General features: G+C 39.3%; 1 protein-coding gene across 3 annotated transcripts in view; it reads right to left on the bottom strand.

The window, feature by feature from the left end:
• The window catches only part of COL18A1 (collagen type XVIII alpha 1 chain), a 195023-nt gene that overhangs the window by 9970 nt on the left and 161589 nt on the right, over positions 1-23464 (bottom strand). For all 3 annotated transcript variants that reach the window (XM_087714621.1, XM_087714608.1, XM_087714614.1), the window contains 15 exons: positions 23295-23375; positions 22475-22504; positions 21121-21174; positions 20024-20098; positions 19629-19664; positions 18519-18572; positions 16806-16880; positions 15389-15454; positions 15199-15241; positions 14547-14600; positions 6294-6337; positions 4454-4564; positions 1031-1184; positions 857-933; positions 300-428 (listed from right to left, as the gene is read on the bottom strand). In XM_087714621.1, the coding sequence (XP_087570747.1) occupies positions 300-428; positions 857-933; positions 1031-1184; positions 4454-4564; positions 6294-6337; positions 14547-14600; positions 15199-15241; positions 15389-15454; positions 16806-16880; positions 18519-18572; positions 19629-19664; positions 20024-20098; positions 21121-21174; positions 22475-22504; positions 23295-23375 (1083 nt within the window). The remainder of the gene's footprint in view (positions 1-299; positions 429-856; positions 934-1030; positions 1185-4453; positions 4565-6293; positions 6338-14546; positions 14601-15198; positions 15242-15388; positions 15455-16805; positions 16881-18518; positions 18573-19628; positions 19665-20023; positions 20099-21120; positions 21175-22474; positions 22505-23294; positions 23376-23464) is intronic.

Raw genomic sequence — 23464 nt, 5'->3', positions numbered from 1 at the left:
TTTAAGAAAGCCCTTTCTAAATCAAGAGTGGGAAGTTCACCTAACCTTATGGGAGATTGTTCCTGTCCGATCCCATTCTCTAGTTCTTTTTCGCTGAAGAGAGTTTTCATTCTGCTATAATAATGGTGCATCTAAAGTTTCATCCCTTAGGTCGAAGCAGAGTAGTGTTTCTCAACCATGTCAACTTTTAAGTTAAGTGGACTTCAATTCCCAGAATTCCACTGCCAGCATGTGGGGATTTGAAGTCTATACATCATAAATTGCTATGGTTGAGCAGTGCTAAGTCAGAGGGTACTCACAAGGATTTTTCTGAAGCCATTATGGACACGGATGTAGAGCTCTTCTCTCTCTCGGATGAAAAGGAGCTGCCCTTCAGGCACCTCATGAGCTCTGCTCATCAGGTTCTGGTAGGTTGCTAAAATCCGTACCTTTGGGAGAAAAGGCATTTTAAAAACATGAGGTAAAAAAACTTGTATTTTTGCTATTATTGGTTAGTGTTGGCAATAAAAGGGGAGCAAGAGTGAAATGGAAATGAAAACCCTCCAAGAAGTGCAATATTATCATTCTCGTCTTAATTAACCCAAATACTACCACCCACATTTGACCATTCTGTTGCCAGATTACAGCAGTGCAATCTTGGGAGGTTGAGGGGGAAGGCAGTTGAAAGCTACAGGTTGTCCATCTTTGTGTGAAGACAATGGCTGGGTCTGTTGAACCAGAGACTGACACTGCTATAGTCTAATCTGTACGTTGTGTATACCCAGATTAAATCTGTGAGGCTTAATTTTAAGATCAACAATCCAGAGTGTAATAAATTGGAGAATAATGCTCTAAAAATACGAGTTTTTCGTCTTACCCCCAAAGAGGGTGGGTCACTAATGCCTGGAGATCCTGGTGGTCCTGGAGGCCCTGGGGGTCCTGGAATACTGATATCTGAAAGAAAGCAAAACCATATTTAAACCATGATCATCCGGAAGGCGTCTTATATTTATAACAAATTAATTGAAAAGGCATTAAGTATCTTACTCACGTTGCCTGTGGGGACCTGGGAAAGAAGGGGGCCCTGGAGGACCTGGAGGGCCAGGAGGACCTTGCGGCCCTGGACGTCCTTCAAAGCCTGCCCCTGGAGGTCCTTGGGGGCCTGGAGGGCCAGGTGGGCCCCTGATGCTCTCACCTTTGGGGCCCTGGAAAAGCAAATATTACATAGATGCCATTACAGTCATAAAAGCAGAGAGTGATCCAATATTAACTCCTTGCCCAAAGGAAGGAATGTAGTTATTAATTAATAATCACAATTATTGATTAATCTAAGCCTGAGAAGGGGAATATCCAGTTTATACGGCTGTTTCCCATTCTTACTACATCTGCAGATGTGATTTGGTAGCCCTTTTTACAGTGACTTGTTCTTTGCTGTGGAGAACAAACCACAAACCACTCTGCACGGCTAACATGAAGAATATCCTTGGATTTGGTAGATAAAATCTGTCAGATTCATTCAGATTTGGCAAGATCCTGTTAAGGTTTTAGAAGCAAGGCTTTGCAGAGTTAGCTGGGATGAATTCAAGCTTTTAACTTCCATGGAAGTGAATAGGATTGTCAGGTCTGTTAACCTGGCTACCTATCCTTTAGATCCTCTTCATTGGTGAAGACTCCCCAGGATCTGATATGATTAGATCCATGGAAAAATATTGGCTTTGTTGGGGGAAGGGATGTTTTCAGATGCTTTGAGAGAGGTGGTGGTGGTGTGCCCCCACCTTAAGAAACCATTGCTGGACTTAACAGTTGTAGAAAAGACAGGAGGAAGGAGTATTAGATATGTTTGCCACTTTGACCTATAAATAATAAAGATGTGATTAAAAATAAAAATTGAAAAAAAAATGTTCATCCCATCTCCAACATTCTCTTTTAATGGAAGGTTGTTGAGAAGGTGGTCAGGCTGCCGCCCAGAAAATCCAAATGAAGAGATTTTGCTTGTGGAGTTAACAAACATTGCAAAGACAGAAGAACCTATATCAGTGTTCGCTAATCTTTTTCCCATTGCGTGCCAAAAGTGGGGAGGAGCACAGGGAGGTCATGCATAGGTGTCCCCACACCCATAATCCTATGCGCATGACCCCCCCCATGCACACACACCCCCCGCCCTTGGTGCACATTGGACCCGTTTTTTGCCCTCCCCAGGCTTCTCTGAAGCCTCCAGAGGGCGAAAAACGGGTGAAAATGAAGGCCGAAATCAGCTGGCCAGCGCACACATGCGCACTGGATTGGTATAGTTAAGGATGAAGGATGTGCGCCATTTGTGGCACGCATGCCATAGGTTCGGGCCTATATAATTAGACTAATTCTTTGGAACATTTTCAAATAAGGAGATATATGTGATAATATAAGGAGATAATATGTGCTCACAATGAATTGTTGTAAGTATCTTGCTTCATATTAAAGATAACTGACTTTATGGTTTAATAAATTGGACACTAAAGCTTCTGAGTAGAAGAAAAAATTACAAGCTAATTTTTGGTATCAATTAACTAGGACTTACAAAATGACACAAAACATCTTAGTATTAGAAATTTTAAAGGAGATCTTTGAAGAACACAGCCAAATATTAGTAGCTATAATATCAACAGTGTCAGTAATGAAGTCTGGCCAACACTTGAAGCCGACTGAGAAGAAATTAACCTCAGAGTGACAAATAGATAAATCCCACTCTTGCTTTCTTCAGCTACTGGTGTAAACTACAGGTAATCCTTACTTAGCAACCACAATTAGAATCAGCTGGGTCAAAAAATTATGTGACCACAATGAGCTTTTGATCTAACTCCCCATTTGGTTGTTAAGTGAAAAATCATGTGATTGCAATTTCTGATTTCTAGTCCTGCATTCTCTATTAACTCTGTTGCAAGCTGGTTGGGAAGTTTGCAAATTGCAAACACATGACCACAAGATGTTGCAATGGTTGTAAATGTGTGCTGGTTGTGGAACTCCCAAATGGCTATCACATAACTGCAGGATATTGAGACAGTCATAAATGTGAGGACTGGTTGCAAAGCTGGTTTTTTAGATACCATTGCAACTTCAAATGGCTGCTAAATGTGACCATCGCTATGCAAGGACTGCCTGTGTCAGGTCCCCTAGACCTCTATTGGGACCTTGCCATTCTGGTGAGAGGAGGGACGTTTGGGGGTTATGTTTGCATGGGGTATTCCTTTGTTCCTTTCTCTGCTTTGATGTACCTTTGGGGAGTTGGGAGTGGGGAAAGACTGTGCCTTGGACCATCTGTTTTGTCTCAACTCCGGAGGAGTGAGATCGTGGCACCTGGGAATGCCTCTTATCATCTTCACAGCCTGAAATTCTCACAACATCTTTGCACCTTGGAATTGGCTCAAAGTTGAACTGGACATTGGGGGAGGGGGCTCAAAGAAGTGGTTTAACTTGAGAGGATGAGCCAATGACGCGATGAGATGGTTGTTTGGTCTCAATGCTCTGAGACCACAGCCAACACTTTTGCCACTAGGTGGCCCAAACGAACCTAAACCATCCAGAAGTTTGTTATTAAATATTATGGATGTTTAGCTAGAATAGGACATAAGGATTTAGTGTCATTGGAGGATTTTAGAAATAGTAAATGAAATGCCAGTATGTGGTTATGTATTAAATCTTGGTATATTTTATGATGAAGGACGTTTAAACAACTATAGTCAAATGAAAATGGAGGTATGATGACGGTAACATGTATAAATATTTGAGTTAAAATACTTGAGTTAATATGAATTATGCTTGATGACTGTGAAGAGATGCACAAAAGTCTTTTGTAACCAACTAATATGTTGGTATGTAAAGAAGGACGATTTTATGTGTTGTGTTTGTTTTGAAAATAAAAATAAATTCTATTTTAAAAAAGAAGTGGTTTAATTTAATGCTTTGGCGCGAGAAATGCAGATTCTGCCTACAGTCTTCCTGCTATCAATGTCTTCCAATAACAGTTCCTTTTGAAATGCCATTTGTTTCAAGAGTTCTACTTTCTTGAGAAGGCTGGTGAGGCAGGACCTTACAACTTATATTCCAAACGTGCCTCAACCCTATTCTAAATTATCATTGTCTTTACACTAGAGAACACTAGTTTTTGCTAAGCAGCAACACTGAAAAGCTTCTGTTCTTTGAGAGTATAGACTTTTTCCTTTTCAAGACCACATAGACCAGAGTCGTCAAACTCGCAGCCCACGGGCCAAATGCATTATGAACTGGCCATGCCCACGCCCAGATTAGCGAAGGGGGGGAAAGTCCCGATAAGTCACATCACGCCGCCATGATGACGTGAGTTTGACACCCCTGACATAGACACTCAAAGCTGCTACATACGTGGTAACATTTTCACCCTCTTGAAAACTATCAAGGAATATGGCAAAAAAACATTCCATTTTATAAAGAAATTGTTGTATGCTATGACAACTCTCACCGGAAGACCAGGATACCCTTGGGGACCAGGAACTCCAGCAGCACTTGATCCACCACCTGATTCACCCTTTTCGCCTTTCATTCCAGGATCACCTTTGTCCCCTCTTTCTCCCTATGGAAAGAGAAATAGTCAGCAAAAATGCTACCATCATCAACTGAAATGCACCTGCTTTTTCTCTTGCTTGAGGCGGCAAAGGAACAAGTGAAACCTCCCAATGGGAATCACAAAGAAAAAGCAAGAATGAGACATAAGGACCAAATTTCTAATCCTGAACTTGGCGACTATGCAAGGCTGATTTAGGTGATAATGATGATGTTGTTGTTGTTCCTTTGTGTCAATTTCTGATTCTTGGTGTCTGCCTGGACAACTACCTGCAGTTTGCTTACCAAGATTAGAGCCAAGGTGGCACAGTGGTTAGAGTGCAGTACTGCAGGCTACTTCAGCTAACTGCTAGTTGCAGTTTGACAGTTCAAATCTCACCAGGCTCAAGGTTGACTCAGCCTTCCATCCTTCCCAGGTGGGTAAAATGAGAAGCCAGATTGTTGGGGGCAATAGGCTGACTCTGTAAACCGCTTACAGAGGGCTGTAAAAGCATTGTGAAGTGGTATATAAATCTAAGTGCTACTGCTATTTTGGAACTTTGTGCCTAAGGCTGAAACAGACGTCCCAGTTTCCCATTTCTAGCCTGCTGCTTAATCACTAAAACAAACTGGCTCTACATGCCCAATTGAAGACAAAACTCTTTGGAGATAATTGTCAAATACCATTGCCTCTTCCATATGGCTAAATCAGACATGTTTCAAATGATTAGGTTCAAAGGTTTTATGTTGTTATTCAGCAACAGAATCAGATAGTTCTGCTTAATAGTAATAATCACTGCCAGAGTAATAGCCAAGTAAAATGTCAAAAGTAGCTTTTTTTTTGCACTAGAGGTTTTTTATTTAATAAATGTATGTTTAATGGCATATTGGAACATACTTAATTTTGGTTCCCTAGAGACCTACATTATTGTATGAAAAAGCTTATGTAGCTTATAGGCTAATGAACTTGTTGCCATGACAGTTTGAGCTGGGAACTCCTAGTTAATGTTAAACTATATGAAGGCAAACATATTAAATGTCTGTGTAATTTGTGAATCTGTCACTGAGAAGTCTGAGCGAATGAATGATTATTTAGTCGTTTGAAGACTAACGTTAATCAATTTTGAATGTGCATACCTTGATCACGGATAAGTTATAGGTAACCAAATACAACATACTAGGCATGCTTTTTGCAAGACCAGATAATCTGAGGCTGCTTGGTTTAAAAAGCTACATTTTCAGCAATTTGTATCCTGAGGATATGGAAATCAACCCAATCCAAATAAAGTTGTGTAAAATTGATTCACTGACTAGCCCACCAGCCTCATCCGTATAGCAGCAAAACTTTAGCTCTTGCACACCCACAGGAATCATCAATAACCTAAGGGTTGGGCTTTCAGCCATATTTAGTAGAATACAACTTCAATGATGTTGAAAGGTTGAAGCAAGTGTAATATTGAAAAAAAAAGGGGGGGGAAGCTTAGAAGGCAGCTAGGCTCACTAATGCAGGTTGATACTGAAGGTAACTCACAGAAATAAGCCTGCAGTGAAAATTTCAAGCCTCCTTATATTATTATCTAATCTCTAATAAACACATGTTGGACAAAATGGATTTGCCATCTTGCTGAGGTCCAGTGTATCAATTACCCTAGCAGTCTTCTTGGGATAAAGAAACTTTATCATAAACTTCTTCATAACATATCATAAAATGTGGGTTTATGAACTTCTTCACATTTTCCTCCCAAGTGAAGGCTACTTACCCTGAAGGTGGAGCTGAATCTGCTGAGGTCATAAGGAAACTGGCCTGGTGGAGAAGAAAGAAAAAAGAAGTAAAAGAAATCAGTTGTCTTCCTGGCAAAGCATGCACCATGCTGAGAAACTTGCTTCTTTTCTCCTCTCTTTTACAATGGACTTTCAAGGCATGCCAAACCACTCAGGGTTATATGAAACAAATATTTACGTATATTTACTGGATGGACATTTTGGAACTCACTTTCCAATAACTATGGCTCTTCCTGAATAAATACAAGCAGGGCTGAAGGGAGAGGAATGTGCCGGTTTCTGACAAAACTCAGTGGAGAGCTGAGTTTTAGCAAAGAAAAGCAGACCCCAAAATCTTTTAGTTCATTTTAATGATAGTGGGAGAAAATAAATATAGAAAACTGATACCCAGGGAGAAAGACAAATAACTATCACCTTTTTTTTTTCAGAAAACAAAGAGAATGTGCTTGAAGACAAGGGAATTTGATGCTTAAAGTGAAGCATGTAAAAAGCTGGTTTCTCAGAATTGATGGGTTCCCTATTTTTGCAGACACGGCTTGTTTTTTTCACTAGTTTCACATCGTGAATTCTAGGGAACATTTAATAGGAAATATAGTTCTACCTGCATCATGTGCAAATGTTCATCATCCTCACATTTGTATTCAAAAAGTCAGCACATATATATTCTGAGATAATAAAGATGAACTCAGTTGAAAGTTGGCTTCCTTATTTAAGAGATAGGCCATGCCATAATTCTGGTTTTGCATTGGTTTTTGACATATCTGTTTAAAGGAACTGAGGCAACAGAGCTGGAGAATCTTCCAATTCAAATAATGGGCCAAGAACCGTGATGGCGAGCCTGTGGCATGCGTGCAGAGCCCTCTCTGCTGGCATATGAGCCATCATCCCAGGTCAGACCTCCGTGGCATTTCTTTTGTGAGTTTCTGCTTCCCTGCAAATGGCGAAATAGAAGCTCACAAAAGAAAAAGATCTTACCTCTTCCTGGTGTTGGGATGTTCCGCCTCCTGCCAGCCAGTGTTCTTCGGTTCTCTGCTGCACATGGGTGCATGCCCGTGCATGCATACTTCTGTGCATGTCTGCGCATGTACCTTTCAATTTGGGCATACGTGTGCACGCAGTTTGGGCACTTGATGTATAAAAGGTTCTCCATCACTGGCCTAGAAGATTTATTCCAGGCTTAAGATTTTATTATTATTATTATCATTATTATTCTGAAGGTCTGAAGAGATAACCACATAGGAAGGACCATCAGAATGCTGTGTATAATTGCTTACTTGTTTGTTTGTTTGTTTGTTTATTGGATTTATTAAAGCTCTCCAATTCCAGTAAGATACTGGGCAGTACAGAATAGTTAGCAAGACAGCAAGACATAGGAAGTAAATCAAAGGAAGATGAACTGATACAAGAATAATATGTTGCAAAGCAAGAACTCATCTGGGTCACCCACAAACCAGCCCACCCTGAGGTCCAAGCATGCTACATTTTCAAATGGGTCAAACAAATGAAGGAAACCATAATGAGCATCTCTTCTACCTTCAGTGACATGACACACGACAAGTCTTTTTTTCCATCCACCATATCCCAATCTTATTTTAATGTACTGATTTGTGGGAAGGTTCTGTTATTCCAAATTTTAAACTTTTTATTATTTATTTTATTTATCAAAATATAAAATACAAAGAAAAATGAAAATAATGGGAAAGTACAGGAGGAAAAAGGGAGGAGGAAAAAGTATAGGGGAAAAGTGGGGTGGGGGGGAAGAAAAGCATTGACTTCCGACCCTTTTTAGCACTGTAGAATAAGGTAATAATCAGTGGCGGGCTGCAAATAATCAGCAGTGGCGGGCTGCAAATTTTTTAACAACCAGTTCTCTGCCCTAATGACTGGCTGGGTGGGCATGGCTAGGAGTGTGACAGCACTCAGTCTCCTGCAGCACTCTGCCAGCCAAAACTGGGTGGAGTGGTTAATTACAAAATGTGGGCTTTGCTTTGTGACCTCCATATCCAGCAAGCAAGGGGTGTGAACTGCACTTTTGTTTGGTTATGAAGAAATATCCCCAAGGTCAGATGTATACTGACTTTTATCTATACACCTTCCCAGCAAACAGCAAATTTTGAAGCTCCAGGTAAAGAGGATTCATTTTAGGAAGAGAAACCACTTTTTGCGTGTTGGAGGTTCCTAAAGGAATGCTGGGAAACTCTGAACTTCAAAGAACATTTGAGGGAGAGATGCAGAATAGCCCTTCTCTGCCTGAGGCTATAGAGACCTGGCACCAATCAAAACACTTATTGTGAAACAACTGATCAGCACTGACAGGGTAAGCCACTAGTATGTGAAAATAAGAGCAAACGCCACACCCTTCTGGTACTGATGATGTTACCTAGTTTGGTAATGAAGCATCTGCAAGAAAACCATCAAGTTCAGAGAGCACCAAGGACCCCACAGTTCTACCCTGAGCTACAAAAATTATCTTCTATCAATAAACACTTTTTGGTTAGAGAGACTCAGAGCCTGCCTTATATAAGATGGCTCCCAGTGGATTTCATTCTAAATCTTGATATGATTTCTATAAATAAGGAATGCAGAATTATAATGAGTACTTGATCCTTCATACATCAAAAAATACAAAGCTAAGTGATAAATGAATAAAAAACAGATTTGAAAAAAGAAAAAACACAGGGGGAAAAAAGAGTGAAAGTGTAAGAAAAAAAGAATAGAAGGAAACCCGAAAAAGAATGACTTCCAACTTTCTTTGGTACAGATATAAATAAAAATATATCAAACTCTTACTCTAAGATTAACATTTGTCTACATTATTTCCATAATTCCACGTCTAATCATCAAAGCCCCAGATCAACTTTTAATTTCTGTTTCTCACAAAAAGTCCAGTAATGATTCATATCACTTTAATCACTATGTGGGGGGGGGGGGGGGGTGGAGCTGCAGTCGGTGCAGCTGGAGCGCGTTTTATTTTATTTTATCAATTTTTAGTACTCCCATTGGATCCTTTTTTATTTAATTAACATTTTTCAGTGGAGATAACAGTGTAGAACATAACACAAACAAAAACTTTTGCTGCTACCGAGGAGTAAAAAGGCATGGGAAAAAGAAAGAAGAGCCGAGAGGACAAGGGATTGCATGAATACAAGATCATGGAAAATAGAAGCCAAGACCCAAAGGGGTTTTTAGAGGTCCCAGTAGAGATGGAGATGCTCTCATCCCTGTGTGAATATTCCATGATACCTTCAGCACCAAACCAAAAAACTGAGAGACGACCCATGTCAGAGCCACCATCTCAAAGAATGAAATATGACGTAATAATGCCTTGTCCTACACCCAGAGAAGAGGCCTCAGAATGGCAAGCTCTATTAGTTGGTGCTAAAACCTCTTACCCTGAACAAGTTCCTCAAGAGTCTACACAGGATTTAGATGGGACCTCCCTACTTTCAAAGAAGGCCAATTCTGTGTGCGATGACACCTCAACCCATGGCAACAACCAGACAACTTCCCTTTGTTTAAATCAAGTTTCCTGATGAGCTGCAAAAGATGACCCACTTTTCCTTATAACCTGGAATATAGCGGGTTGGTCAGTTCCATCAAAAGACCAACTCTTTTTTGATTATATATCACAATTTGACATCTTCTTCTTACAGGAAACCTGGGCCTCCACAGAGATTCAGTTAGATGGTTATTGGGTTAACTCAATCTCGGCTGTCCCAAACAAGGTGGGGGGGGGGGGAGCTAAAGGGGATATTGTGACATTAGTTAATACATCCTTGCAATTTAAATGTGTATCACTGCCACCTTTCCAGCCATGGGTTGTAACTATATTACTCTTATTTAAACAGGTGGTGTTTTGCTTTTTAATATCTATATTCTTCCACTTAACAAGAATAATGTGATCAATAAGATTTGGGACAGCATAGAAGATTTTATTCTTAGTTGTTCAGTCAAATACTCCAAAACAGAAATAATTATGGGGGGGGGGACGACTTAAACGCTAGAATGAAAATGAAACAGGAGAATCTTTGCATTCCAGACAATTTTAAGACCCTAAAGCAAATCGGGCAGGTTTGTGTGTAAGACAAATGACTGTACATTTGGATCTTTGTATCCTTAATGGGTCCACATGGGGCAACTATCCAGCAGAATATACATATTGGGGAGCAGGAAGAAAATGCACAGTTGATTACTGGATAATATCATATGACCTCCTGAAGTTCTTACAGAAGATGGAGGTAGACTCGAAACTGGAAAGAGATCATGATGCAATACTCCTTACTCTCACATTACATCAGAAATCTCTAAGGGCAGGCACAGCCTACCTCCCCAGGTTAGAGAGTCAAATTACCCAGGTAAAAATTAAATGGAATGAGAAAAATGCTAAGGAAGTTACTAAATGGATGTTAGTTCCAGAAACTACGTACATCTCTATTAAGGAATAAGTTTGGAGAATCTTACTTAGAGGGGTTTGAAACTTTAATTTTAAATTTGAATTCACTTCTCATTATCAAAACATTAGCTCACTCCAAAAGTCCGGTTTCAAAGAATAAAAAATGGTTCGATAGAGATTGCATGCAACTAAAAAGGATATATAATATGGAGTATAGGAAAAGTAAAAATGCCCCTTTTGAGGATCACACTCACTACTTAAAGCAGCTGAAAGCACAATATAAGACCCTTCTAAAAGAAAAGAAAACTGCGGCTCTGAAGGAGTCTTAGCATAGACTAATTACGTCAGTCAGGACAAAAAATACATCCCTTTTTTGGTATATCACCAGAGGATTGGGAAAACCTTCCCTACCCCCAACTAACCAGGGACTGATTCATGCCTGGGAAGAATATTTTAGGGAGCTTTATACAGGCCCTGACTATGTAACCAAGGAGAGCCAAACTAGTTTGGACCAAACTCCTTACTGGCCCCCTGTTACACCAGAAGAGATATCCCGGTTGATCTGAGCCCTAAAGGCTAATAAGGCATCTGGTGCTGATAATGTCCTGCCAGAAATAATAAAAAAGAACACCAGTTGGTGGGCTCCGCTTTTAGCATCTCTGTTTACATTTATAGATAAAACAGACCATATGCCTAGAGATTGGGGAGTAGCAATTATCATACCAATTTATTTTAAAAAAGGTAATAGAAATGACCCAGGCAATTATAGATCCACTAGTCTTCTGAGCATTATTAGTAAATTGTATGCTAAACACTTAAACTATAAACTTCAGGATTGGCTAATTTCAGGGGGGATAATCAAAGACGAACAAGCCAGTTTTAGAGAAGGAAGATCTACAGTGGATCATATTTTGGTACTCCACCTTTTAGTACAAAAATACATATATAAAAAAAATCCTCTCTTTTTGTGGCCTTCCTTGATTTTAAGCAGGCCTTTGATTCAATATCCAGGATCACCCTCTGGGAGAAATTAAAATGCACCACTATCGATAAATGCCTCATCTTCCTCATACAAAAATTGTATACCAATTCCACCTTGAGGTGCAATCCCCAACCGGCCCAGTAAGGGTACAAAAAGAGGTACCGCAGGGTTGCATCCTGTTCCCCTCCCTCTTTAACTTCTATATTAATCCCCTGATTGATCTCTTACCGAACCCTGATTTCCATCCTCCTAACCTAGCACAACGCAAAGTTCCAATTCTCTTATATGCTGATGATGCCGCTATTATTTCACAAACCCCTGTAGAACTGAAGAGAGCAATTAGGGCAACACTCTGCTATTGCAGGCAAAACAAGCTGGTCCTTATCTTTGATAAATCAAAAAAATTTAGTTTTTGGTAAAAGACCTAGCCAATACCCCTGGAAAATAGAAGGACATAGTTTGGAACAGGTTAGAACATTTAGATACCTTGGGGTGGTTTTCCACTCGCAAGGGACATGGAAGGCACACCTGGATCACACATGGCAAGCAGCCAATAGGTCCTCAAACGCAATTAAACATTTCTTTTACACAGGCAGAGGTCAGTTAGTACCTGCTGCCTTAAAACTTTTTGAGGCCAAAACATTGGTATAAATTCTATATGGGGCACAAACAGGAATCTTTGCAAAGAAAGACTTGCTAGAAACCATGCAAACCAAACTCCTACGAGCCACCTTAGCTGCACCCAAAGGAACTCCAAATGCCCAGTTAAGAATTGAGACAGGCATGCCTCAAATTCAGGTTAGAGCCTGGAAGATGATGATCATTCATTGGCTTAAAATGCATTTCTTTCCAGAGGGACTGTCCCCACTAGTGTTGACTGACAACTTCCCCTCCCCCTGGAAACAGGCAATTAATCACAAGCTGGGCTCTTATGGGCTCTCACCGGTATTTTTAATGTCTCTAGGCTTTGACAAAGCAAAACAAGTAGTAATCAATAGAACGAAGGGCATGGAGTTCCAAGAAGAACTAAATAGGTTGCCTCTCCACAGTAGGGACAGAATTAAACAGGGTGTGTGGGAATCGGCAAGATATCTTAATGACCTGATCTTCCCAAAACAAATAATAGCTGTCTTCAGAGCCAGATTTAACATTCTTCCTTCAGCACTCCTCCAGGGCAGGTATAAGAGAATACATATAGCAGAACGGGTTTGTATATGTAGTAAAGGAGAAGTGGAAGATATCTCACATGTTCTATTACACTGCGAGATATACAGAGGTTGTAGGTTTGCACATATTCTCTCCTTATTAGAGAGATTGCCAGAGAGGGCAGACAATTTTTATCTAGGCTTTTTCCTCCAGGACACAAACCCGGCGACCACGTATGCAGTGGCAAAGTTCTATGCTGCTGCAATGTCCACAAGAAAAAAATTGCTTTCAGAAGTATAGTTGTCATCTTGTACCAATTATTTGGACATACCTCTAACAATTTCTGGACCATTGTATTTACTCCCTACTTATCGGCTTTGCACCCAGGTAAACCAGGGAGTGACCCAAACAATTTGAGAACAAGTATGTTATTTTCCACTTTTGATGTCAATACTTTTTAATTATATCCTAATGTCAGTATTTTTTAATATAGTGTAAAAAGTAATGTGTATTGCTGGTCTTTGACCATAGTAAAGATTTATACTATACTTATACTTAATCACTATTTGTTAGGGAAACAACAACTGAACTCTAAATAAATCAGGAACGGGAAATCCTAAACTGCAGTGTAGATCCATGCTTCTCAACTTTGGCAATTTTAAGGTGCATGGGCTTCAATTCCAGAATTTCCAAGGCAGCATGAAGTTCACCCATCTTAAACTTGCCAAGACTGAAAAACGCTGATCTACAGATAGGGATTTTTTCCATCCTTCTTTTACTAGTTCTTATTTACTTATAAGCAATCATAATGCAAAATCTTCACTTCCACCCCATTCCAGGCCATTGATAATGCAAATTCCTCACTCCAACCCCATTCTAGACCAATGATAATACAAAATCCTCACTGCCACTCCATCCCATTCTCTGACTAACCTGCCTTCCAGCTCTGTTCTCCTATATACAGGGCAACAAAAAAAGACCATGTGACTTCCAGTTTAAAAAAAGTTCAGTGAGACCTTCCAACTTCGCCAGATTCCCCTCCCCCCCCCGAGAAGTTGGAAGGTCTCACTGAATTTTTTTTTAATTGGTGGTCACATGGTTCTTCTTTTGGGCTGCAGGGTGGATGGCAGCCTCCCAGCTGATTGGCCCTGTAGGTTAATTCACACTTTCAGAATGTCCCAGGTGATCAGTGTGGCCCCCAGTCAGGCCCTTGCAGCTTCCCCACCCTGAATGGCAACCCCAAGGGGGTGGGGGTGGGGTGGAGGGCAATGGGGTGGCTTGGGGGGGCAGTCAGTGGTGGGATTTGCTGGTTGGCTGAACTAAGCAGAATCTTAATATCCAGTTTGCTTGAACCAGTGCAAACTGACTGCAGCCCACCACTGGTAATAACATACCGTATAATGCCAACTTTTTGTAATCATATATATTAATCATTATTATAACAACAAACCTATCTAATCAACAAAACCTAAAATCAAAGTTTCATTTTTGACATCTCAAGGACTAAGTCCAGAAATGGTTTCCAAGTGGAAACAAAGTTAGCTGTGCCCTTTGATTAAAGCAGTAAATTTAGCCATCTCTGCTAACTCCATCAGCTTTTGCAATCAGTCGCCCATTGTGGAAATCAAAGTATCTTTCCGTTTTTGTATGATTCATGACAAGTCTTGATAATGTGAAATTAAATATGTATCATATTTTAGGGAATCTTACCTGGCGGCCCTGGAAGACCCTGTTCACCTTTTTCTCCCTTCTGACCATGGTAGCCTGAAATAGAAACTGGCATAAGGCTTGGCACCCCAAGAACTACTGAGAAAGCATCGCATTCCAAACCCAAGTGAAATCTAACACAAAACCAAATGTTTAGAAACTGCTCATTTAAACAGCCCTGTAAATATAAGCGTAAATTGTGGCTTCCTTTAAAACAAAATTATTTAAAAATTTTAGGTTTTAAACAATGTAACGATTCTGATATAAAAACTACTAGATGGGGGGAAAGTTTTTTTTTTTAATGGCAACTCAAGACATTCCGAGAAGGGAGAAGGGAAAAAATTATTACATTTCTATCACAGTATTGCCCACTTGGGTTCCTCCCAAATGTTTTGAATCACATCTTCCATCAGTCTCAGCCAACGGAGCCCATATGCAGGGTTAGTGGAAGCAGGAATCCAACAATCCAGCATAGCTGGCTGGGGAATTCTGGGAGTTGAAGTCCACACATCTTAAAGTGGCCAAGGTTGAAAAACACTGCCCTATTGCAACTAGCCCTCAATTCAAGGGTAAAACATGGGCGAGAACCCCCATGGTTGTAGGCCTTCTTGAATCCATCTCCCTCTTCTTTTATCCAGATCTACCACTTTCTTACCAGGCAATCCTGGAGGTCCTGGAGGGCCCAAATCACTAAATGCCTGAAACAACAACAACAACAACAACAACAATAAAGTTTCTACCAGAGCATGTGGCTGTAAAGAAAATTAGGCATTCCATTTTCTGCCCTAAAACAATATATCCCCTTAGTTTCCTGGAATATGAGGTGTATTTTAGCTATTACTCACATTATTCTCATAAACCGGTACAGGGCTGCCTGGGGGGCCTGGAGGCCCTGGGGGGCCAGGAGGACCCTAGGGGAAAAGGGGGAAAAACATGACATTCATTACATTTAATAGGGTGAAATATTAAACAGAGGACCGAGGGAATGCAATACATCAGCAGCCACTCAACTCTACCTAAACACAATAGAAAGAAATGGAAAGTATCATCGCCAGCGAAATCTTGTTCCAGCTTTATCGTTTGCAGCATAGGCAACGATGAAAACATACAATTTTGTGTATCATTCCATCAGTCATAGATTAAAAAAATAAAATATAATTGCTGCCTGCAGCTTTGCAAAGAATTCAGCAATATATCCCTTTTCATTAGTCTGCACTGGCAGATGGCTGCTTACTCAGTGTGTTTGAGAAATCTGTGGAGATTCATATCACTGGATAAGAACATGGGGACCCACAAGTGGAGTCATTGCTGCTTCTTTTCTCCCTGACTGTGTGCTGCTTCCCATTGCTTACACCTCAGGCAACCAAAGGGGAGAGCAGACTCTTCAGAGCAAACTATATTCAGTGGTGGGATTCAGCCAGTTCGCACCACTTTGGGAGAACTGATTGTTAACTTTCTGAGTAGTTTGGTGAACTGGTTGTTGGAAGAAATCATTAGGGCAGAGAACCGGTTGTTAAATTATTTGAATCCCACCACTGACTATATTCCCTATGAAGTTGTACTTTTGTAGTAGAGGGACTTGACTGTCAAAAAGCTTGGCCAAAACATCGAGTAATTGTCTATGCTGGACCAAAGTAAATGAAGGCTACATTTGATGTTGTTGTAACTTCATCTTTTTCTCTCCCCGCCCCCCCACACTTCTTTCAATAATAGAACCTGAGAAGCTTCACTAAATACTGGCTGAACACAGACAGCATCGCTGCCCACCATCCTTCAGCCTAAGGTGCAATATAATTATGTCCCTCTAAGTCAGGCTTGACTCTGGAAACTGAATGGCTTATCTCTACAGATTTTTTGGCAAGAGTTTTGAAAATCATTTGCCACTGCCTCCTTCCTAGAGCTAAAAATGAGGGGCTGGATTGAGGCCACCCAGCTAGTCTACTTTTCTAAGGTGGGACTAGAACTCAAGATCTGTTGATTTCTAGCCTGATGCCTTAGCCACTATACCAAATTCCAGTTTTTTGGAATTGTATTCAAATGGATTTAAATGGAACTAACAAATTGCAAATACAAGCTGTATATTTGAATGCCAACTGCTAGAGAGGAACAATGGCAAACAGATTTTATTGTACAGCCTGCGTTTCTGAGTTTCCCAAATAAACCTGGTAAGCCACCATGGGACATAGGAAGCTACTGGAGAGGCCCCTGGTCTCATGCAGCACATCTATTCTTTTCTTATCATTCAAAAAATTACTTACTTACCCTTAAGCCCAGTGCTCCGCTTAAATCTGCTGGGTCACCTTTTTCTCCTTTCAATCCGTTCATACCAGGCCGCCCCTAAAAGGATCAACAAATCAATGGAATTGCCTTCAAAAGATGGTGAGGAGTAGCTGGATAAAATGCAATCAAATATCCACAAAAAGAAAATATTGCATTTGCTTATTCATAATTGGATTTATTTATTTAATAACACAGAACAGAGAAGAAAAAAGAGTGAAAGGAAAAAGGAAAAAGGAAAAGCAATGCAACAAAACATCTCTATCTATCTACTTCATTTATATATCTACATCTGGGATTATACATGTATATGAAGCTAATCTTTCAACATCAGAAAGATAGCTGTATGGATGACTTATTCAGTAGATTAAAGATCTTACGTTACCTGCAACTTATGAATGAGCTACATACAGATGTAGATTATAAAAGGCAAAGTATAATGAAATATAAGCTTTCAAATACATTTATAGTGAAACAAAACAATCAAAATAAAACATGCACAATTTAAAATTTACAAACTAGTAAATAAATTAATTACAATCTGTTACAATGCTTGCAGAAATGACATAATGTGAGGAGGGCTTTCATCTTTCCTGCTTCTAATGGATGCAGAGCAAAAAAGTGGAAAGAGGTTATGGCTGTGCATTTATTCGTGAACAATTTGGGGAGACCATTTTTGTGTCTAAAAAATTCACGAGGGAGAGCCAGTATGTTACAGTTTGTCTTGAATGGGTGGATAAGCTAAAGAAGCTCAGGCTTGACCACTGGAGGATAGCCAAAAAGCGTGAAGGACACTCTTGGCCCTAGAGAGATGCTCAAGGATGATTCTGGCTGGTGCCTTGTGTGACAGCTGCTCTCCTTCATTAGTGCTCTTTTGACATTGCCAGAGAATCTAGCTGAAGTGCAACATACACTGGAAAGTCATTCCAACAACAGCTGCAGATGTGCCATGTAAGTCAAATTGTGGGCTAGTGGGATTATTTTATTGAGCAGCTGGATCCTGGCTGGAAAAGGACAGGCCCTAAAAGAAAGGGAGCCATTGTAGTGAGATAGCCATGTGCTTATAGGAAGATAGAAAAATACCATGAAGTTGACATAGCTGTATCTGTATAGAGCCAAAATTCTGCTCTGGAGAGGAATAGCTAAGAAGACTCATGAGTTCTAATAAGGATTCAGGAGGTAGTTCACTCATTATTGTCAGTGAATTGATTCACCAGTCTACCAGTTCACAGAAAAGCAATAAAAATACAACAAAGAAGAGTTTATCCTAATGACTTTAGAATATATTGGTTGTAAAGGGACAATAGTTCAGTTGCTGGATTCTTGAAATTCCCTGCCTTTCCTCTTCATAAATTTTGCTAAGGAGGCTCTGAGAATAATGGTTGGAAAAGGAGTTACTTTTAGTTCGCACAGATACTATAGAGCATGGCATGGGTATTTATTTCCTGGAGCAGTTGCCTGCATTCCTCTTTTTACTGATTCATTGTTCATTTTCAAGAAAATATACATAATTTTAATTTCTGCCACTTCTTTAATTCCAGCAAAATACAGGATGATGAGTTGAATGTTTTCGTTTCCTCTTCATTTACAGAAAAGAATATAGATTGTATATCTCAGAAAGGGACTAAAACCTGAATGGAGTAATGGGTGACATATAAATGAAATAATAACTAGATAGATAAAAATTAAAATTCTTACAGGTCTTCCAGGAAAGCCAAGTTCTCCCTTCCGTCCATATCGCCCAGGTGGCCCCTAAAAGAAAGCAAAACGGAAAACTCTATTTAAAAAGATAGAAAGAGATGGTTAAATGGGAAGACCCAGAATCACTGCAATGTTATTTTCTATTTATATCACAGGATTCATAACCCCAGCAGGAAGCAGAAGGGCTATGCAACTGTTCCTTCCAACAGAAAAAAATTGCCTGAGTCCTGGCAAAATCAAGGTCAAATGCAGCAACTGGACAAAAAATAGTACTAAGGCTCCTGGGGAAATTACAGAGGTCAAGAAAATGCCCTGATTTAGATATATTACAGCAGTGTTTCTCGGCATTGGAGACTTTAAGATATGTGAACTTCAACTCCCAGAATTCCCCAGCCCATAAGATACCTGGGGAATTCTGGGAGTTCAAATCCACACACCTTAAACTTGCCAAGGTTAGGGAAACACTATATTAGAAAAAACCCTAATATTGTCCTCTGCCCCACAGAAAACCCAATGAGAGCATGCTGGACAAGCATGAAAAAACTAAGCTTCAGTATGAAAAATAACACAGGACATAGGATAGAAATGGCTGTCCTGGGCTTTTTAGGTTTAACTAGGTCTGGCTGGCAGGTTTCAGTCATTTTCAGGTGAGGATGCCTACAATATTTTGTTGCAGACTTTACTTTCATAATCTATCCATAAGATTTCCTAACTGTGCCTACCAAAACAAAGAGAAAGGGTGCGGCAGTATTTAAATCACAGACAGGACAATTACGAGAATACCATATTTTTCGGAGTATAAGATGCACCATGATTTTGAAGAGGTAAATTTAAAAAAAAAAAAGTTTTTGCACTCTGTAAGCCTCCCAAACCCTCTGCATGTCCATTTTTGCAAAGGGGGCGGGAGGCCAGAAATGCTGTATTCAGTGTATAAAACACACCCAGATTTTCATCCTCTTTTTTGGTTGAAAAAGGTGCATCTTATGCTCCGAAAAATACAGTAATTTTATAGTTTCATAAGTCAAAAGAAAATGAAATAAAAAGCATTGTGAATTAATTTTGGAATTAATTCCTTGCATAAAAGCAAAGATACCATTTATAACTTACTGCTGGTCCCATGAGTCCGCTTGGGCCTGGTTCACCCTATAAATAAAAGGGTGTATGGTCAGCAAGGCACATCATTTTGGAACAGTTCCCTCTAACTGGACACCTCTGTATGAGACTTCCTCTTTCAGAATTGCCTAATTACCGCAGAATTACAAGAAGTGAAGTTTAGCGTAATCTGTAAATAACTTTGAATAGGAAGATAGATTTAAAGAATCCTAAAGCCAACTGAGGTTTTATGTCAGAAGCTGAGTTAGGGGCCCTCTTTCCTTTCTTTCCCTTACAAGGAAGTCCTTTACTATGTGAGAAGCAGATCCTTTAGTATCTTGCTGCACAAAAGCAATAGTAATTGGAAAACAATTTTTCAAATGTAAGCAAAAAAAAAAAAAAAGCTATACCTTTTCTCCTTTTGCTTCAGATGCAAGGATTGTTCCATCAAACCTAGTTATAACTCCTGGCTCTCCTTTTTCACCCTGTCCAGGGGGCAAAACACAAGAAGGAAACAGTGGTTTATATCATTCCCAGGGCAAATGCAGCACACATTATAAGCATCTCTTTAGTACAATGCAATCATTTTATAAAGCAAGGAGAAATTAAACTGGATTCCAAAGTACCAAACTATTTTTTGCACTTATACCCAAGGCATACATATTCCCATTTCTGACACAAATTAAGTACTGAATGCAATTATTATTCTGAAGCTAAATAAAATATTATCCCAACTCTCAATTTTTAAAATAAATTATTCAGTAAGCAAGTTGCATGTACTGTAAAAGCTGCAATACAGGAATGAGACGAATCATGCATTTTGGCTAAAAACTCTTATAATTTTTACTTCTGACTGTGCTTCTTTACTATGTTAGGGTGATCATGCAGCGACATGGTCAGTACAATTTTACAAGGGAATGTAATATCTAACTAAACCAATCTTATATATGGTATTTCCTAAAGTATTTGCACATTATGTATATCTTTGCTGTAAATTTCTACAGTGGAAAAAACATGAATATGGCAATAAAATGGGGTTCTTTTTCCTACCAATGATCACACAATAAGAGATACTGCTCATTTAACAAAGGAAAAAATAAAACACCATACAAAAGACATTTTAAATAGGGGAACCTGACTAGTAGCAATAGCCATTTAATCAGTTATTTTTAGTTATACTCTTCTTGTTTTCCAGAAATTCAATTACCAGCATATCATCAAATCCAATTTCTCCTGCTTCATTTTCTATTTAGCTTTTCCACAAATTCTAACCAATGAAAATGCTTGCTAATATTATTCTAACTTAAGGAAGACTTTTAAGGGAAACTTAATTTAAGGTTGAAAATGAGCCAGGGATGGCACTTCTGATGATAGAAACAGAGTCCGTTATACAGCAATAGTAAAATTAGAAGCAAACTAAAAATATCTTGGATAAGAGACAATTTTCCATTATGATAATGATCTTTCAACCCAGATTTCTTTTTAAAAGTACTTTATACAATCTTACCTTCAGTCCAGGATAGCCTGGAGTTCCCGAGTCACCTTTTGGTCCCCTGGGTCCCTAAAGAGGAAGGTAGACATTTCCTGTTATCAAATCTCATGTCCGATTCTTTCATGGGGCTAATGGAGCAATTTTATTTTTGAGCGCTTTTATTAACTGCATATGCGTCTCCTATGGCACATTAAAGCATGTGGTAAACCACTAGGGCCTTGTTTCCTTCATTAACCTACTTTGAAATAGAACCTGCTGGAGAAATATTGCCCTAAATATAATGGTTTCCTGAAGATTTATTATTAAACTGTTTTTTTCTTGGAGTTTGTAAACAGTTTGGCTATCTCAGAGCCTAGAATGCTATCTCCTGCATTCTCTTCCTGTAGAAGGTGATTAATTGCTTGACTTGACAGTTAGACAGATAATGAAGTTTTCTAGCTACAAATTTGAATAACTTATAAAGGACATGAAAAAAATATAGGACAGGAGGGGAGGAGAGAAGAGAAGAGCTTTAGGATCAAAGGAAAGCTCAGAAATATTTCTGTGGCCTGAAAAATATAATAACTCTCTCAGCTCCTGACACAGAGGAGCATCCAGGCAATTTTAATAGTTCTGCAAACTAAAGTTCCCTTTAACATGCTGAAAAGGAAAAGAGAAAGAAGACAGCTTTTCAATACCTCAATAACACATACCCCCTTACATGCCCAATTCTTACCTGCCTAATTCTTCACCACTACACAACAGCTTTTCCTCATTGCCAAGGTTCAAAGACTGTTATTTTTCATCATAATGGAAGATCTTCCCTTAATTATACAGCACTTCAAGGGTACTTCAAGGGCAGTTTCAAAAGCTTGAAATTACATCATGTGGGATACCCATGTAGCACCATTTCATAATCTATGTATGCTTGTTCTGAAGAGACCTCAGATGGTCCCTTTCCAGAACAGAATAGAACTGTTTCAAAATATGCAACAGAACACTCCCTAGAATGCCTTCAGGAGAAATCTAAGTAGAGCGAATCCTTTCAGAGTGGGCAAGTAGATAAGACCTTCAAAGAAAAGCAACTTCAGATCATAGATTTCATGCCTATTACTCTTCAACCACCTCCAGGACACTGTCCACTCATCCGACAATGTCCCAAAGGAAAAACTGAGGAAATTTAGCCCTACTTCTTGAGAGTTATATTGAGAAAAGATTGTCATAACTTTAATCTTAATAATAAAAATTCAAATAAGGACCAGATTTACCTAGGAAAAGCTAAAGTTTATACTGTTGCAGACAATCTAATCCTATTTTAGGCACCTAGCAACAAAAACTAAATGTTTCTAAAGCTGGAAGCAATATTTATAAAGCCTTCCTTTCTACTTACCTCTGGGCCTGGCAAAACAGGCACAGTTTTCTAAAAATAATAAAACCATTTGTTAAACATGAGATCACGACTGCTTTTCCTTAGATTGCTCAGCAAAACATTTAAAGAGAGCAGTTAAGCAACATAAAATGCTGATGAGCATGCTTAAATCTGCATCTGCATTGTATGCATTGCATCTGCATATAACTGTGTTTTCAAATACTTCTATTTGGCATATGCCTGAAAACTCAGAAATTCAGGATTTAATTTTTTTTTTAAAAAAAAACCACAACCCAAAGTATCTTCATTTTAGATGTTTAGCTATACAATAGCAGTAATTGTATAGTAATATCTTTATGATTACAGCATGTTTTTCTCAACCTTAACAACTTTAAGATGTGGGAACTTCAATTCCTAGAATTCTGGAAGTTATAGTTCATACATGTTAGTTTCTAAGGTTGAGAAATATTGGGTTAAACCAGGGGTGAAATCCAGCAAGTTCTGACAGGTTCTGGAGAACCGGTAGCGGAAATTTTGAGTAATTTGGAGAACTGGCAAATGCCACTTCTGATTGGCCCCAGAGTGGGGTGGGAATGGAGATTTTGCAGTATCCTTCCCCTGCCATGCCCACCAAGCCATGCCTACCAAGCTACACCATGTCCACCAAGCCACCCCCACAGAACCAGTAGTAAAATAAATGAATTTCACCACTGGGTTAAACATAAAATAGTTAACATTTAGAATTAAAGTACTGTAATTTCTGGAGCATCACTCCCTCGCAGATAACATTATTCCAGAAGAGTAACAAAATATAGTTAGTAAAAGGTAGAAATATTCTTACATCCTCACTAGACAGGTACACAGCTTGTCCTGGAGGGCCAGGAGGGCCAGGAAGTCCTATTCCATCTTGACCCTTTTCACCCTTAAAGAAAGAAATAAAAAGTCTTGACATACGTTCTGCTCAAAGTGTGTTCCTGTATCGTTTAGAAAAAATATTTGCAAATTTTAGAT

This window comes from Thamnophis sirtalis, unplaced genomic scaffold (assembly GCF_051295495.1).
Source record: "Thamnophis sirtalis isolate CommonGarterSnake01/CBP01778 unplaced genomic scaffold, rThaSir2_p1.2 scaffold_1, whole genome shotgun sequence".
Lineage (NCBI taxonomy): Eukaryota > Metazoa > Chordata > Lepidosauria > Squamata > Natricidae > Thamnophis > Thamnophis sirtalis.
This window is presented reverse-complemented; position numbering and strand designations above follow the sequence as displayed.